This window comes from Peromyscus maniculatus, chromosome 8, assembly GCF_049852395.1.
Source record: "Peromyscus maniculatus bairdii isolate BWxNUB_F1_BW_parent chromosome 8, HU_Pman_BW_mat_3.1, whole genome shotgun sequence".
In the NCBI taxonomy this organism is placed as follows: Eukaryota; Metazoa; Chordata; class Mammalia; order Rodentia; family Cricetidae; genus Peromyscus; species Peromyscus maniculatus.
Window position 1 is genome coordinate 62,628,694 of NC_134859.1, and position 17,814 is coordinate 62,646,507.

The 17,814-nt window shown below is 42.0% G+C and overlaps 1 protein-coding gene across 1 annotated transcript in view; it reads right to left on the reverse strand.

The window, feature by feature from the left end:
- The window catches only part of Cpd (carboxypeptidase D), a 70,387-nt gene that overhangs the window by 6,271 nt on the left and 46,302 nt on the right, over nucleotides 1-17,814 (reverse strand). The window contains exons 11-19 of the mRNA XM_015996208.3: nucleotides 17,248-17,417; nucleotides 15,055-15,378; nucleotides 12,955-13,150; nucleotides 10,029-10,164; nucleotides 9,354-9,485; nucleotides 8,545-8,640; nucleotides 8,377-8,441; nucleotides 3,409-3,540; nucleotides 5-190 (exon numbers count right to left, since the gene is read on the reverse strand). Coding sequence (XP_015851694.3) covers nucleotides 5-190; nucleotides 3,409-3,540; nucleotides 8,377-8,441; nucleotides 8,545-8,640; nucleotides 9,354-9,485; nucleotides 10,029-10,164; nucleotides 12,955-13,150; nucleotides 15,055-15,378; nucleotides 17,248-17,417 — 1,437 coding nt within the window. The remainder of the gene's footprint in view (nucleotides 1-4; nucleotides 191-3,408; nucleotides 3,541-8,376; nucleotides 8,442-8,544; nucleotides 8,641-9,353; nucleotides 9,486-10,028; nucleotides 10,165-12,954; nucleotides 13,151-15,054; nucleotides 15,379-17,247; nucleotides 17,418-17,814) is intronic.

Consider the following 17,814-nt stretch of genomic DNA (forward strand, 5'->3'; position numbering starts at 1 on the left):
TTACCTGTGAATGCTGCTGCTGGTATCCTTCAGCAATGGCATTGATGTTATGGACACCGGGAGCTAAAAGCACATGGAAATAACCCCCCTCTTTTGTGTGTACTTTTATTCCTTCATTAAGTACAATGACTGCTTTAGAGATCGGTTTACCACTCTTGTCTTTAACCAACCCATGGACTCCTTTGTGGACCTGAAAAAAATGATAACATAATTTATGTTTCACAATGTCAGCAGATATTTTACAGGCAATATAGCTTGAGGCTTGAAACACACACACACACACACACACACACACACACACACACACACTCCCTACACAAAACAACAACAAAACCCTTGTAGTTATGAGTGGAGCACATCCTATAATCCTAGCTACTTAGGAGGCACATGCAGGAAACAGAGTGCAAGGCCACCCTCATCAAATTAGCAAACCTGTCTAAACAAAGTAGGGGTTTGATGGTGTATTATAGCTCAGTGGTAGAGTACTTAACGAGCATGCCAAGGGTTTTTGGTACTGCAAGGTTCTGCAAAAATCAAACCGAACCAAGCATGCCCCTGTCAGCCTGGCTTACCCTTCACCCCACTGGCCCGGACCACATTTGCTCATTAGTCAGTACTTCAGAGCCAGAGGGAAGAGAAAGAACTTTGTCTCTGGAAGCCTAAAGCATTAGAAGCCAGCCTTCAAATGCCTTGAGTTGTTTCCTTCCATGGAACAGTGACTGTATAACTGTATGATCCTCAGCTGGAAGAGCATGAAGCTCGCAGCCACAGCAGATTCAAGATATATGAATGCACAGCATCTATTTTGGCAACAAAAAGATGAATAAAATTCAGCCTGGGCATTAAAACAGAATCACGAGAAGAGGCAAGATGGCGGAGACAAGCAGACGCAGGTAGGCCTGTGGCAGCGGCCCGCGGAGGTGGATGGGTCCGGCGGCAGCGGCCGACAGGGACATTTAGGCCCGGCGGTAGCCGGCTGAGACATTCAGGCCCAGCGGCGGTCCACAGAGGTGGACAGGCCCTGCGGTGGAGATAAGCAGACAGAGGTGGACGGGCCTGGCGGCGGCGGCCAACAGAGACATTCAGGCCCGGCGGCGGCGGCCCACAGAAGTAGACAGGCCACTGGGCAGAAACGGGCGGACGCAGGTGGGTCCGCAGCGGCGACTCGCGAAGGTGGAAGGGCCCGGTGGCAGCGGCCGACAGGGACATACAGGCCCAGCGGCAACCGGCAGAGACATACACACCTGGTGGCAGTTCGCAGAGGTGGATGGGCCCGGCAGCAGTGACGGGCAGGGGTAGGTAGGCCCGCAGTGGCAGCCGGCAGAGACATACAGGCCCGTTGGCCACCCGCAGAGGCAGACAGACCCAGCGGCAGTTGACAGGGACATACAGGCCCTGCGGCAGAGACAAGTGGACCCAGGTGGGCCTGTGGCGGCGGGCCACAGGGGTGGACAGGCCCAGGGATGGAGAGGGGCGGACACAGCTTGGAACGGGGACGCCCCTAGCCCCAACACCTGGGGAAGAGGTTATCTCCGTGGGTCAGAACCAGGGCGAGTCTGGGCACTCCGTTTGGGGACAACCCAGGGCCCAACTGCTGATCCTGTGAAACCCAACAACTTGGAGGTGTTGGTGAGACTACCCTGCTCAGCTGAAACCCATCTGGGAGAGGATTCAGATGCCTACAGTTTGAAGTCTGAAGAAACAAGATCAGCTGAGGAGTTGACAAATGAACAAAACGTGACCTGGGAACACAGAAGAAGGCGCTACCCAGCCACTAAACCAGATCACCAGAATCATAAGTATATAATTCACTGACTGAAATCAGCTGTCCCTGAAGAAACAGCCCAATAGCACCAATTTAACCAAGAACCCCTACTAAACCAAGACTAAAAATTAGAACAAGAGAGGCACTCTCAGACACAGACACCACCTGCACCACACAGAGGAAAAGATGAGTAGACGCCAGTGCAAAAATACAGGCAACAACATAAAGACCTATATGGCAACATCAGAACCTAGTGATTCTACACCTGCAAGACCTAAACATACCATGACAGAAGAAACAGAAGAGATCAACCCTAAAAATGACTTTAAGAAGATGATAGAGGCCCTTAAAGAAGAAATAAAACATTCCCTCAATGAGGAAATAAAAACTTTCCTTAAAGAGGAAATGAAAAACTACCTTAAAGAGGAAATAAAAACTTTCCTTAAACAGGAAATGAAACACTCTCTTAAAGAGGAAATAAGAACTTCCCTTAAAGAGGAAATGAAAAACTCCATTAAAGAGGAAATAAAAAACTCCCTTAAAGAAATGGAAGAAAAAATGAACAAAAAATGGGAAGAAATCAAATCAAGCCAAGAAAAAGCAATTAAACAGATGAAAGAAACATTCCAAGATCTGAAAAATGAATTTGAGACAATAAAGAAAACACATGCTGAGGGAATGCTGGAAATAGAAATCCTGACCCTATGAAACATGTACATGAAGGTTTACAGCAGTGTGTTGCTAATAGTAAAAAAGTTAAAACAACTCAAATAGCTATCAAATACTGGAGAGAAATATAACGTGGCTTATTCATACAATAGAATATTATTAAGACATAAAAATGAATGAGAAACTAACAGATTAAATGACTTTGGTGAACCTTCATAATTTCATTTGTAGATCTTTCCATTTCTAATTTATAAATACATTTGGGGTTATAAATTATAAATGTACTGCCTCCTGTCAACATTGTATACTTCTATTTGATGATTTCTGTGTCAAACATTATATGGAAATGTTTCCAAGTATTTTCTGTATTAACTGTGAATGAATAGAACAAAATAAAATGCCTGTGATGGAAAAAAAAAAAAAAAAAAAAAAAAAAATTCAGCCTGGGGAGATGGATCAGAGGAGGAGAGTGCTTCCCACCCCAGTGTGAGGAGGGCTGGAGTTCAGATCCCCCATTACCCATGTAAAAGGCCAGGTGACCATGGTAGCCTACCCTGACCCAGTGCTCAGGAGATAGGGACAGGGATCCCAGGGTCAAGCTGGCTAGCTGGACTAGCTAGATTACTGAGCTCTGGACATATCAAGACATCCTGTCTCAGTATATACAGTGGAAAGTGAGCTCAACCTCTGGCCTCCATGTGCACATGTACACGTGTATGATGGCCCATGTGTTAACAGCATACACATACACACCAATAACACACACACACACACACACACACACACACACACACACGCGCGCACACACACACACACCTTTTCACACACAGAACAAAATCTTTCTATATACATTTAAAAAATGTTTTAATAAATGTTTTCATTGAATACACTCCTCTGATGAAGCCTAGCATGGATGAGGCTTTGGGTTTGATCCCTATTATCAGAGGGAAACAGACAACTCAAAACCAGCTCACCTCCACCAGCATGCTAAGGAGAGACTTCTTGTTCTCTGCCCACAAGGCAGGGAGTTGAGCTGCACTTGGGAAGTAGCAGCAGCTTGTGTACACGGTGATTTCTGGGCAATGGCCGTAGGTAACACTGTAATCCTGAAACATAAAGTTCAGAATCAAATTAATACATGCGAAATTAACTTTGTAAACGAAATGAAAAGAAATGGGTGATAGAAGCAGCATTGTGATGCATCTTACACCAAATATAAACAAGTCACCATGTACAATAATGGGTCGCAAACAGGACAGTGACGATGTCTCGTTCCTTCTGATGCAGCAGTGTTTCCCACAATGCCTCTACGTGTGGGTGATGTTTATTGGGGTTGCTGAACGAAAGAGTCCCCACGGACAGCCAGCTCGCCTCTCATCTCTAGAATCCTCTGTTGCTCCCACGGCACTGGAGGTGGAGGACAGCACTTGCGCCTGATACCTTCAGTCTGAACCAGCTGTGACAATGGCCATGGCCACAGTAGAGCACTTAGTCAAGTGCAGGAACCACTTGTGCAGACAGATTTCAAACTTTACCTGCCATCTTTCCCCTTCAACTTGTTCTTTTTCTCATTTACCTAATGATACTAACTTTCTCACGTTGTCATGAAACTATCTTTTGTTAATAACATTTTTTCTCTTATGTTTTGAGATTACAATGTAGTTATGTCACTTCTCTCTATTCTCCTTCCAAAGCCTTCCATATATCCCTCCGAGCTCTTCCAAATCCATGACCTCTTTTTTCATTGATTGTTGTTACACATATTCTGTATACATACAGATCCCTAAACATAACCTGCTTAGTCTATACAATGTTACTAATATGTGTGTTTCCAGGGCCAACTATTTGGGATTCTAACCAACTGGTGTGGTATTTGATAACCAATTGGTATGCTGTTCTTTGGGGAATATTATATCTTCCATTCTAACCATTCCTAAGTTGCCTGTAGTTTCTGTTTGTTTGTTTGCTTGTTTGTTTTGTTTTTGTTTTTGTTTTTGAGACAGAGTTTCTCTGTTTAACAGTTCTGGCCGTCCTGGAACTCACTCTGTAGACCAGGCTGGCCTTGAACTCACAGAGATCCACCTGCGTCTGCCTCCCAGGTGCTAGGATTAAAAGCGTGCGCCACCAGCACCCAGCACAGTGTCTGTAGTTCTTTGTATAGGGTTGAGGCCCTGTGGGTTTCCCCCCATCCACTTTAGCATGTTTACTGTGTTGTCCTTGTTCAGCTCATGCTTAGGCAGTCATGTTGGTGAGATTTTTATGGGTATAGCTTCTGACATTCCTAAGAGACACAGTCTCACAGCAAGCTCCTTGACTGGCTGGCTCTTGAAATCTTGCCCTCTCTTCTGTAATGTTCACTAAGCCTATATGTGCTGGAGTTGTTTTATAGTTTATCTGTTGGGATTGGGCTCTGCAGCTCTGCATTTTGATTGGTTGTGGTTTTCTGTAGTGGTCTCCATCTGTTATAAAGAGAGGCTTCCTTGATGAGGGTGAGGACTACACGTACCTGTGGGTCTAAGGACAAGTGTTTAGAATAAGGACTGTGCTGGTGTAGTAAAGTGGTGGTTGTAGGTTCTCCTCTAAGATCCTTGACTTCACTAGCCCTGAGAAGTTGGCCAGGTTTCTTTTGTTGAATGGGTCTTAAGTCCATCTAGAGAGCTGCTGGTTACTGCCAAGGTATTCAGGCCACTACTGCGCCCTCGGGGTTGCAGGGCCAGAAACTTCACCTTTGACATGTTTCACTCTCACCCACAATTTCCAAACCCTGTCAGCTCTACTTCAGTACAATGAAGGGTTTCAACTTTCCCACTTCTACAGCTGAATTTAGGTTTCAGGTCTCTGAGAGGGGCAGACAGGTGTCTCTCCCAACAAAGGGCCATTTATCAACAAACTACATTCAGGGACGAGGGAGAGAGCATGAACAAGGCCTGAGTCAGCCGCACAATGTCTTAAGGACCCTTGAAACTTAACCAAGCATGTCCAAAGATAAAACCTCAGCCAATGAAAGTGTACTCATGTAACTGCTCCTTGCTTGACCAATTATGTTTGAGATGACCTAACCACTCCTGAAATTCCCTTAGCTGTGCTAAAAGGGAGCCTGCACGCTCCTCTCAGGGTCGCTGTCATTGTGTACAAGTGTCGACCCCTGCATGCTGGAATATTAAACACTTGTGTTCTTGCATACTATTGGAGCTGGGGTCTTCCTTCAGTGTCTCCTCGGACCCTACAACCAAAACTTCAACACTTGGTTCCTAGCCTAGTGTCACTACTGCAATCAAAGCCTTCCTTGATGACTGCTTGTCTAGACTATTTCAAACCAGTTTCTTCACAGCCTCCCTTCCAAAGTATCCAGCCCACTATTATGAACTTAATTTCCCCTAAGTACAACTGAGATCATGTCACCATCGCCTTGCTCAAAACCTTCAGTGGCTTTCCATTCCTAATGCAAACACACTAATTCAAAGCTCTAAACTCTTCACTCTTGTCTCTATCTAGTAATGGCTCCTCAGTCAGCTGCTTACTGGTCCCAGTGTATGCCACTAAATCTTTCTGAACATCTTGCTTCACCCTCTGTATTGCAAACATATCTCCATATAAAGAGAAGGCTATGGCTCTGACTAGGTATAATATTTTCTGTCTTTAAATTTTCATATATGTAGAAAGATATTCTCTTCTAGGTCAAACCAATTAATTCTCTAACAGCTACTTGTTCAGTAAGTCTTGAACAATATTTTGTCATTAATATGAAAAATCTTTCCCACATAGTAAATTCTTTAAGAAATTTGTTAAGGATTTGTTTTATGTGTATTAGTGTCTTGCCTGCATGTACCTATATGCACCACATGTATGGAGTGACACAGAGGTCAGCAGGCACTGTCCTGGAACTTGATACAGGTGGCTGTAAGCCAACATTGTCCCAGCATGTGGGTGCTGGGAACTGTACCTGGGTCCTCTGGAAGAGCAGCCAGCATTCTTAACTGATGGACTAGCTCTCCAGGCCCCACATATAGTAAATTCTTAAAAAGTAAAGGAGCAAAGAAATGGGAATGAAGTCAATGTTCTGTTGCACACATGAACCAAAGACCAGTTAATCTCTCATTGTCTAATTGTAAGAGCACAGACAAACCAATTAAATGCTGTCAGAAAGAAGATCTATAGGTTCAACACGACCCCTAAGTAAATCCAAACAGCCTTTTATGCAGAGAAAGAAAAGCCAACCTCAGGTTCAGCTGGAATTGCAAGGACCCTTGAACACCCTAAACAACCCTACAAGAACAAAGTCAAAGGGCTTCTGAAGCCTCGTTTGGAAAGATATCACAAAGCTGGAGCAAACCAAAGGACAGACTGCATGCAGACAAGGGACAGCATGTCTGGATAACCTGCACATCTGTGTTCAAATGCTTTTGGAAAGGACATCAAGACCATTCAATGAGGAAAGGCTTGCATTTTTAACAAAAGACAACTAAAGACAACTAGATCCTTACCCTCCAACAGACTGAGCTGCCTTACCCCATATACAAAAGGAACATCTACCATATCAAGAACTAAAGCCATAAACTCTGACAAGAAAAACAGTCTTAATAACCAACAAATTGTGAGAAAAAAAATTAAGGTAAGATAAATTGGACATCAATTAAAAAAAAAAAACCAAAACTTTTCCTATCAAAAAGGCATGATCAAGAAAGTAAAAAAGGGCCGGGCAGTGGAAGTGCACACCTTTAATCCCAGCACTCAGGAGGCTGAGGCAGGCAGATCTCTGAGTTCGAGGCCAGCCTGGTCTACAGAGTGAGAGTTCCAGGACAATCAGAGCTACACAGAGAAACCCTGTCTTAAACAAACAAACAAACAAACTAAGAAAGTAAGACAGGCTCAGAGAAATGAGTCAGTAAGTAAACATAGTTGTCACCAAGACTGACAACCTGAATTCCATCCTAGGACCCACATGGTGGAAAGAGAGAGCCAACACTCAAAAGTTGCTCTCTGCTTCCATAAGTAGCACTTGCTTGCTTCATTCTCCAAATAAATGTACTTTTTATTCAAGTTAAAAAGGCAGCCTATAGGATGGTAGTTGAAACTATCTGTAAGTCATGTACATGATAAGGATTTAATATGTAGACTATATGGAAAACTAACAACCCAGTGAATAAAAAAATGTTTTAACTTTATTCTTATTTCATGTGTATGGGTGCTGTTCTGCCTGCATGAATGTCTGTGCATGTATGTGCAGTACCCAAGAAATCCAGAAGAGGGCATTGGATCCCCTAGGACTGGAGTTACAGATGGTTGATAGCCACCATGTGAGTACCAGGTATCAAACCTGGGTCCTTTGGAAGAGGTGTTCTTAACCACTAAGTCATCTCTCCAGCCCCCAATTGAATTTTTTAAATTAACATTGTGTGTGTGTCCATCTCATGGTACGTTTGTGGAGGTCAGGAGACAAACATATACAATATGCTATGTATAATAGAATTATATTTTGTTCTAAAGGCTATGTGATAAGAGGTATGAAATGGATAAATTTCAAAAAATATGTTAATATAAGAAATTAGACACAAAGGATTACCAAGTAAGTCCTCTTATCAGATATTTAGAATGGGAAAATTCCTAGACATAGAGGTGGAGGTTACCAGGGTCTGTGGAAAGGGAGAACAGGGAGTTACTGTGTATGTAACTGGTACAGATGCAGTTTGAAGTAATGAAAAAAAATTGGAAGTATACCTGGTAGTGGTTGTACAAGACTGTAGGTATAAGTAATGTTATGAAATTACACAGTTAAGAATGTTTACAAGAGAAGATCACTGTCAGGTTAATTTAAGGCTTAAGCATGTCTAAGAAGTCACGAGGCAGATGCCAATCACTTCCCTGTCTTAGAAAAAGGACCTGCTTTTTCACTCCATGACCATCATTCTGAACCCATTCTAACTGTATCCTCTGAAACATACCTTCATGCTGCCCAGATGACTGTGCCATTCTGCTCCACGCATTACTCCTCCTGGAATGTTCTCATCTATAAAACCGTTGGGAGATGTATGATCAACAAGACCAAAAGACTCTCTTCTCCCAAAAGCAATCAACCAAAATGAGTAGCACAGGGTAGGGGGAATGCCTACCTGACTTATTTGGGCAACTGGGTTGACCCATGTGCATCGATGGATGGTTATTTGCATAAAGAGACGCCAAATGCTTTAAAGTTTCTTTGTTTTCCACTACCAAGAAGAAAAATTTGAAAGTCAGTGGAGAAATTGAAGATTTTTGTTCAAGTTCAGTACTGTGGATTCAAGTCCTCTTCCTCTCTTTCTAGCAAGTTCTGCACCCCACTGAAGTTTACTGAGGAGTTACCATAAATAACAACATTGTTTTGTTTAGTCCAAGATAATCATACTTAGGAGCAAACATCTTCCTCACATTAAAAAAATACTAAGGGTGAATTTACACAACATGCTACTACACTAAGATACGATTTTTTGGCTTATTGTACCTCAGTTACGGACAACTGGGGCCTAATAACAATATCCCTTGTAACTGCATTGAAAATGACTCAAACTGTCTGCATATGCTGTGACCTGGTGGAAATTCAACAAGCAGCTGTTTAGCTTACCACAAGCACAACCCAGTAGGCAAGATGTCAAGCATGGGAGGGAGAGCTTAGACTGGTCCCCTGAGCATCTGGCACTGTGCCATATTCTTTTTGGTATTCTCAAGTTCTACAAACACTGTTTCCTCAAAACCTGTCTGTAGACCACACTGATCAGGCCTTCCTTCTCCAACCTGCCCCAACACTTCAAGTACAGGATGGACAACTGGATAAGGTTGACTATGTGAGCAGACAGCAAATCAAATGCTCACTCAAAAACGTTTAGAAGGGATGTTACTTAGTGACTTGGAATTTCCTACATGTGTGGACTGATACTCAGCATACCTGTCTGGACTGGCTTGTCATAGGGATATGTGACCAGCACAGAACCACCGTCTAAAGCAATGGAAAGGCTGAAATCCTGTTTTTGAATCAAGTTTTCAATGATGGCTTTGGTCTCAGGTTGGGAAGCATTACCTAAAAAAGAGAAAAGTTAAATATCAAGTTCTAAATTTTAGTGAAAGCATAAAGAAATACTCTATTTGAATTCCATTATAACTCTGTCTTACAAAACTTGTAGGTAATTATCTCTCCACGTGCTGCCTCAAGCAAAAAAGACATGTTCTCACAGGGAGGTTATTCTGAGTTGCGCATAGTTTGAGATAATGTGTGCACATTAGTAATATATATAACAACATGCAAATATCCTGTGTATATACACATATTCAGAAGGGTAGAGAGAGAGAGGGCCTATGCTACCTCTATATGCACTGGAACACCCCAATAATCCTGACTAAGTTTCTTTTTAAAAAAAAAACAAACACAAAACTTCAATTACTTTTGCAAAGTGAAAGGAAAAAAGTTCAAAGTATTTTCTGGAAGTCTGCATTGATTTATACTTCACACTCATAACCTAGACAAGTACCACCCCATTCCTCATCTACAAAATGGGGCTGATCAGTCTCCAGTACAGAAAGAGTTATCCCCAAAGTCCTTCAATGTCCTCAAATACGGTCCTACTTGTGAAGTCCGTGTCCAGGTCTTTGCCACGGGCATTTGCTTGCCCGGTCTTTGAGGTACACTCTTTCTCCTGTGCGCGCTCTCGCCCATCTGGATTTAGAGAAGGCACAATCACAATTCTAGTCCTGTCAACCAACTAAAATGAAAAGAAATCAAGAGTCCATTAGCTCTATGTGGAACTGACATGGCCTTCCCCCTCAACACAGTCTTTATTGTTCACTTTAAATAGTGTTTTTAAAAGGCAGAACACTAAAAGAAACTAAAATGTAAAATACAATTCTCATTGCCTTCAAATAAATAAAAAAAAAAATGAGACAACACTGTATAATTAGCGATCCTCTTGGTGACAAACGGGTCACAGAAGCACCCCAGGTGGGCAAAATCCAGTTTGCTGGCTGCTTTTTACGCAGTAAAACTGTGTAAGTTTTTACTGGAATAACCAAGCCCATTCATTTCTGTTTAATTATTTTGTGTGTTATAATGATGGAGCTGAGTAGCTACAGGATGTCTGCTCCTGCAAAGCTTAAATATATACTATCTGGCCCTCATAGAAAACAATTGCTGATCACTGACTTAATAGTAATGGTGGAACTCTTTTCTGGATTAAAAGTGGGAATGTAAAATCTGAAAATACCAATGCCTTTTCAGACAAAGAGAGTTGAAAACAGCATGTCCCAAAACCCAAGCTAGGGTATCTGCCTTGCTATAATTTCTCCTCTAGATGCTCCATAGGCAGTAATACACATGTAATACCTATACATGTGACATGAAATAATTTCTGAGGTGCTTCACCCTACGTATTTCTAATAGTGCAACACTTAATCTTGACTGTCATTTTGACTAGATTTAGACTCATTCCAGGAACACACCTCTGGACATGCCTGTGGGGGTATTTTTAGAGAAGTTTAGCTGTGGACCCACCCTCACTGTGGCACCATCCTACGGACCAGGGTCTCAGACAGAATAAAAAGGAGGAAGCAAACAGACCACTTCATGTCTGTGCTTCCTGACTTTGGACCCACTGTGACTGGCCACCTCTTGCTCCTGAACACTACAGGCCTTCACCATCACGATGGGCTCTGATGCCCTCAAAGCAAGAGGCACAAGAAACCCTTTCTTCCTGAAAATACGACCCTTTAACTCACTTGCTTTTAAATCTCTGCCTTTGGGATATTCTAAGATAATTTACACTTCATCACGGACCTACTCAATAGAATCTTTGGATTCTGTCACCGTGTTTCTCTTTTGGCAGGTTCTACTGTATCCCAGACTGGCTTCAAAAGCTTTGTGATTGTTAAGGTATTTTACCTATGATATGGTCGCGCTCTCTCTCTCTCTCTCTCTCTCTCTCTCTCTCTCTCTCTCTCTCTCTCTCTCCTTTCTTTCTTTCTTTTTTTTAAATATGGTCTCTTATTACCATAAGACCAGTAGGTACAAGTTTAGCTATATATAAGAACAGCCTGGGCTGGGGTATAACTCAGTGGTAGAGCATGTGCCTGACATGTACATGTCCTGAGTTTGATCTGTAGTATGTGAGTGTACATGCCTAAACCCTAGAGCTTCAGAAGTGGAGGTGGGAGTGTTGGCGTTTGAAGCCAACTTGGGCTATATAGCAAGTTCAAAGCCAACCTTGGCCATATAGTAAAACTGTCTCAAACAAATAAGCAAACAGCCGAAAGCTGTGACACGTTTTGTGTGGCAGGGGGGAAGGGAAGCCTAAGGAGTTAAAGAAGAAATACTGATGCCTCCTGGGGATGAAGTCCAAGCCCTGGTATTTTTAAAGGCTCTGAGGTATTCTAATATGCAGCCAGAGGTTTCACTATCTTATACTATCTCATTTTAAGAAAGAACAAACAAGTGTCTGGGAGACACTTTGGCAACCTGTAAGAAGCTGTTGATGGAATTTCCTTTGCTGGAGATGCTAAAATAATTTTTATTAAGTCTGATCTCACCTAGGCACACAGGTCGCTTCTAATCCTGATCAAGACACCAGTTCTTTCCCAGTCTCTTGTGGGAGAGTGGTACAGTATGGCAGTACTGCATGGGCTTTATAGCAAGATACACTTAGTGTTCGTTTGTTTTTAATTATAAGAAACACAAACAAGAGACTTTATATGTTGGTTTAATGACTGCCTTCCAGATGTTTTGTAAATTAACAAATACCTCTACCTCAGTTTCCACTTGTATGGAATAGAGAATCCCATCCTTGAAAGGATGAGGACCGAATAACAATATATCCAAAGTACTGGGCAGTAGTGCTTGGCACAGTCAGTGTATATTCAAAGAGTACTGGTTCTTCCCTCTTTCTCTAATCCAATATAGGCAGTGCTAATTACTGAGTGTTCTTGCCCCTTTCCCTAAGACAACACAAAGCAAGACTTCTTAATCATAGATGCCTAAGCCCCTAGGACAAACTTCTTTTCTCTTCTACAGCCACAGATGGCTAAATTAGATAATGCTGTATTAGTTTGTATACAATTACTTACAGCCAAGATTCCCAAAGATTTTATATACTATATGAAAAGGTAAAAAGAATTCTATCTTTCACTCTATTTTTCAACCTAGTGGCTCATTTTTAAGTAACTGAGAATGGCAGTTCCTCAGGTTAGAACACACAGAACTGTGGGCAAGGTTAAAAGGAGCCTCACCTTCAAGGAATACAGGGCTGAAGACAAACTTTTAGGACTTTTTCTTCTTTGCCTCTCAACATACACAAAGAAATATACTAGGAAGACACTATGAACAGTGAGGATATTCAAAGATTGTTCTTTTTCTTACGATTGTTCTTTTTCTTACAATAGCACAATGTACTAGCACTGCTTTTGTGTAATATAGTAAGAAATTAAAAATTTTTAAATGGTGCCCTGATATCAATGATTCCAGAGCCTTTGTCTTTAAAGTATGGCAAAACAGACTATTCTCTTACTTGGGTAACAACTGGGTTCTTTTTGTAATTCAGGCAAAGAAATTCTGCCAGAGCCAAAAGCAGTTCAGTTCCAACTGGAGCATTTCCATGGATACCAGCAACAAAACGAATCTTCGGTTCTTCAGGTTCTGATATGTTGGGTTTATTGGAGATTTCGAGGGACCAAATGTGACGATACTCAGCACTCTGTCCCAAACTTTTAGAGCCAGAAACAAAAAGTCAGCAAGTAGTCAAGTGTTATGTGAAACTTAACTTATGGACTTTAAAAACAGAAACAGATGAAGACAACAAAACACAGAACCCTTTAAGTATTTTAAAGAGTGAGTCACTGTCAGAAAACCTTAGGAGTAATAGTTTTCCTTGAGCAAAGAAAGTGAAACCCAAGTCCCGCATTGCCAGGTGCGGCGCTCATGACCCTGCTGGGCAGCCCTGCAGACTCTAGTCCTCATTCCTCACCACACTGCTCTAGCTGGCATCTGTCTTCTCTATGGAGCAGACCCGCCTGGCTCTGCCTCCCGAGAGCTGGGATTAAAGGCACCACCACCACCACCACCGCCGCCCCGCCTGTCACTTCAGTTTTTTTTTTTTTTTTTTTTTTTTTTTTTGGTTTTTCGAGACAGGGTTTCTCTGTATAGCTTTGCGCCGTTCCTGGAACTCACTTGGTAGCCCAGGCTGGCCTCGAACTCACAGAGATCCGCCTGGCTCTGCCTCCCGAGTGCTGGGATTAAAGGCGTGCGCCACCACCGCCCGGCCACTTCAGTTCTTTTATGTAAATATTTAACTATACTAAATGTAGGTGTCTCCTTTTAAAACCTAAATTAATCTACATAAATAACACAGCTAACACACTTTACAATAAATGCAACACTAGTTTGACAGAAAAAAGCTAAGATCATAAAGTCAAAATAAATGATCAAATTTCCACTTTCACAAGAGTTTTGAGCTCAAGGCTGGCTTTCTTTACTGTGACAGAAGATTTACCAGGTCAGGAGTAATGTATTAGCACTAAATTGAAAACCACCAATAGGATAAAAGTCATTGCTTTTTCATGATGCAATTCAATGACACTTAGTGCCTGGTGATAGACCACCTAAAAAAAGTCTGTCCCTAACAATGGTAGACATGCTGTATTTTAAGGCAATATCTAATTTTCAAAAGCACCTTGAATTAGAAACCCTTGAATCAAAAACCCTTGAATTAAAAGGGTTTTAAAAATGAACTACGTCAGCTAGCAGAAGACTGTTCAGTCTGGGTTTATTCAAAATACGCAGACTAAACTGCAGGTGGTAGTATGGTAGATGACTTTATGCCCAACAAGGCAGAAACGCTAAAAAAATCAGTTCAATAAAGGACGTTAGTTGGTTCTGCCAAATTAAGCATTGTCCTACATCTATAAATACTGTAAATCAGAATTTAAGAAGCAAAAGTTTCTGGCAAAATTCAAAGAACCAATGCAATGAGAAAAAGTAAAAGGCTACATGATGCTCATTAGGTATGCAGAAGGCAGCTCATAAGCCTGGGACAGAAGGTAAACATCCTCCCTACAGCAGGGAAAGCACAGTGAGCAACTCATCGTGGATGCTCTGGAGTAACTGTAACAAGGCATGAAGACCTAGAATAATGACACAGGGAACCTGAGCAGAGAAGCCCCAGAATGGAAGGAAAAGCTGTCCCAATCACCAGTTTAACATGAGCTTGTACTGTGGCTTTCCCAGGGTCGCAATCAAGCATGTCTTTAAAATGTCAGCTGAGAGACTATGAACAGACCAGAGTGCAGCAGCGACAGCAGCTAAGCCTCTTTTCTAGTCAACAAGTCTTAGACATGATCCCTGGCAGATGAGCTCAGAGTTCCAAAATGTGCCCACTGCCCTCAGCAAAATAAAATAAGCTAAACAACATTTAGTCAGGATATAAATCTGCAGATGGAACGTGGCAAGTGTGTGAAATCAGTCGGAGGAAGCATTAGGAAGAGAAACTTTACTTTCAGAAGGCTCAGTCTGTACAACTCTAACCCTAAGCAAGTCTAAGATCCATTTGGATGTGGCAAAGCATGAATGAACCCGCTTAAGGAAAGTGAAAGAAAAACAAAGTGATCCTCACGTGGTAAGGTTTGTAATGTGTGGGTAGTTCATGACAAGTCCTCTCAGGAACTCGGATAAGTCTTTGTATGAATGGTATCGATAGAGAGCCAGGTCTGAGGACGAGCTGAGCATGAAGCCCTCCAAACCATTCTCAGCAGAAAGGTGTTTAATTAAGGCTTCGAACTCTTTAGTAGTCGGGTCACTGGCATCATCAGTGCTGGCACTATCCCCCTTTCCTTTCTTCGATTCATTGTTTGCATCTGTGGAAGATCGAACGAGCGTGAAGTTGACCTGAATAGCACCTTCACTCCTGACGGTCACATTCTTGGTAACGGGGTTATACCTGTAATAAAGCAGACAGATCAGACCCATATTTCCTTAGTATCCAAGCACTGGGAAATAGAGATGTGTAGATCCAAGGAATAAATGTGATGCAGTTCCCAAAAGAGTAATTTTCAACTTTGAGGCAACTTATTATTAAAAAAAATTACCAAAGAACAAACCTAGGTAAAAGTATAATATGAATGTGTTTCTAAGATTTCAATTAGGATTTCATGTTGGGAGTGGTGGCACACAACTTTAATCCCAGCTGAGGGAGGCAGTTCTCTATGTTCGAGGACAGCCTGGTGGCTATAGTGAGTTCCAGGACAGCCCCTGCTATGGAGAGAGACCCTGTCTCAAAACTAACAAACAAACATAAAAAAATAAAAAATAAAAAATAAATTTAAAAACAGAGGATTTCAGTGGTTAAGAGCACTCACTCACTGACTACTGTTCCAGAGGACCTGGGTGCAAATCCCAGGACCCACATGGCAGCTTACAATCATCAGTAACTTCAGCTCTAGGGGATCCAACACCCTCTTTTGGCTGCTGTGGGCAACAGACATGCACAGACATATATGCAGGCAAAATACTCACACACTTAAAATAGTAAAAAATTAAAATATAATTTCAAATGAAAGTTTGAGCTTATTAAGATACCCAGTGGCTCCGGGGTCTGAATACACTCAACAGCCTTTAAAGCATGTGGGTGGAAAAGTCTGAGGTAGCAACTTAGGACATTCTCTTCCAAAGATGACTCTGCCTGCTTCTCAGACACCCTGGTGCTCTAGTTTCTCTAATATTCTGCCCAAGTAGAAGAAAACAGAAGAACCTTGTAATGCAATAGTATGGGCTTCTGAGCCTGTTTGTGAGCCACTAGATATTTAAAGGCTCTATTCTTTGTGGGGAAAAAGGTACTAACAACTCTGTCTCCATGGATTTAGCTTTCCTCCAATGGATGGTCAAACTAGCTTCACAAGTATGTTGGTTAGAAAGGAGAGGGGAATGTTCTGTGGTAGCGCCCAGCCTCATTAAATCAAGAACAAAGAAAACTAGCTGAGTGTGGTGATAAGCCTGCACCCTTAGCACTCCAGGGGAAGGGCAGGAGGGCCAGAAATGCAAGGCCAGCCTCCACTACATAGGATGTTTAAAGCCCAACCTAGGCTACATCAGCTCCTGCCTCAAAACAAGAAAAGAGAAGATTCAGAGTAAGTAAATGTTCACAATTCTAGGCCACTTGTAAAGGACTATAAAGAAAATCAGGTTGTTTGAGTTTTCTACCATAGGCTTATTTTCTTCTTTTTAATAAATAAATCTAGTTGGGGATGCACTTGAGAGGACTAGGAGTTTTGGGGTCAGCCTGAGCTACATGAGACCCTATCTTTCAGATAGACAGACAGATAAAAAGACAAACAAACCCTTAAGAGGAAAATGTCTTTACTCAGAGCTTGTAATCAGCAGAAATTTTCACTGAAGCAATGATGTAAATGTATCACAGAAAAATGAATGCATGTGAGAGCTTGGAAAAGCTATAAAAGGGAACATATACAGAATTGTGTTCCCTGTGGGCAGCATGAACTAACTCAGCAGAACAAGAGTATTTGCCTTTTTCCCTGCTTCTTCCAACAAGTACATCCCAGAATTACCACTGACTGAGGGAAATCACAGGGAGAGGGCAGGTGATCAGAGCAGAGGCAGGCCCATGACTTCAGAGACTATTTGACGGTGCAGGGCCATAGGCAGCAGATACTCAGTAGTGAGACTAGCTCTAAATCTCTCTGCATTAACTCCACGTTCCAGGCTCTCTGGGACTTTCTGGAAATAACCTTCTAGAAGGGAGCCATGTTTGTCTTATTCCCAAGGCCTGAATCTGAAAGCAGTCACCACTCACCCTCGAGCAGATGCTGTGATCTTGTAAGTCCCTGGGACCAAGAGGCGCCAGTAATCTCCAGCTTTGTAAGTAGTCACTGGGTGATTAATTTCAGCAACACTGAGGGTAGCATTTAATATGCCCCTGCCATCTGTGGCATCAAGGACAAACCCTTTGACACCCTGATGAACCTGGAGAAAGAACAACAACACCAGATTTTGAATGATCATTTAATTCCTTTGGGAGCACATATCCACAATGACAGATTACTAATAATGCAAACAAAGGCGCTTCCAGGACCTTGGCTTCTGAATAAAGCTAAATGTAAATGTTCATTAAAACATATTTGTGCTTCTGAAAGCAGAGGCCATGTGAAGAACATAACAACATCTTAAATTTTAGGACATTATGACTACTTCAGAATATAGGATGCTGCAAAAGAAAACACGCCAGGCCTGTTTCAAATAGACTGCTTTAAAAAGGAAGAATGTTCTAAATTAAAAAAGATAAGGAGATACCACAATCAAATATACTATATCCTGCTTGTAAATATATCTATAAGATTACATGTAGGGCACATAGAAATTT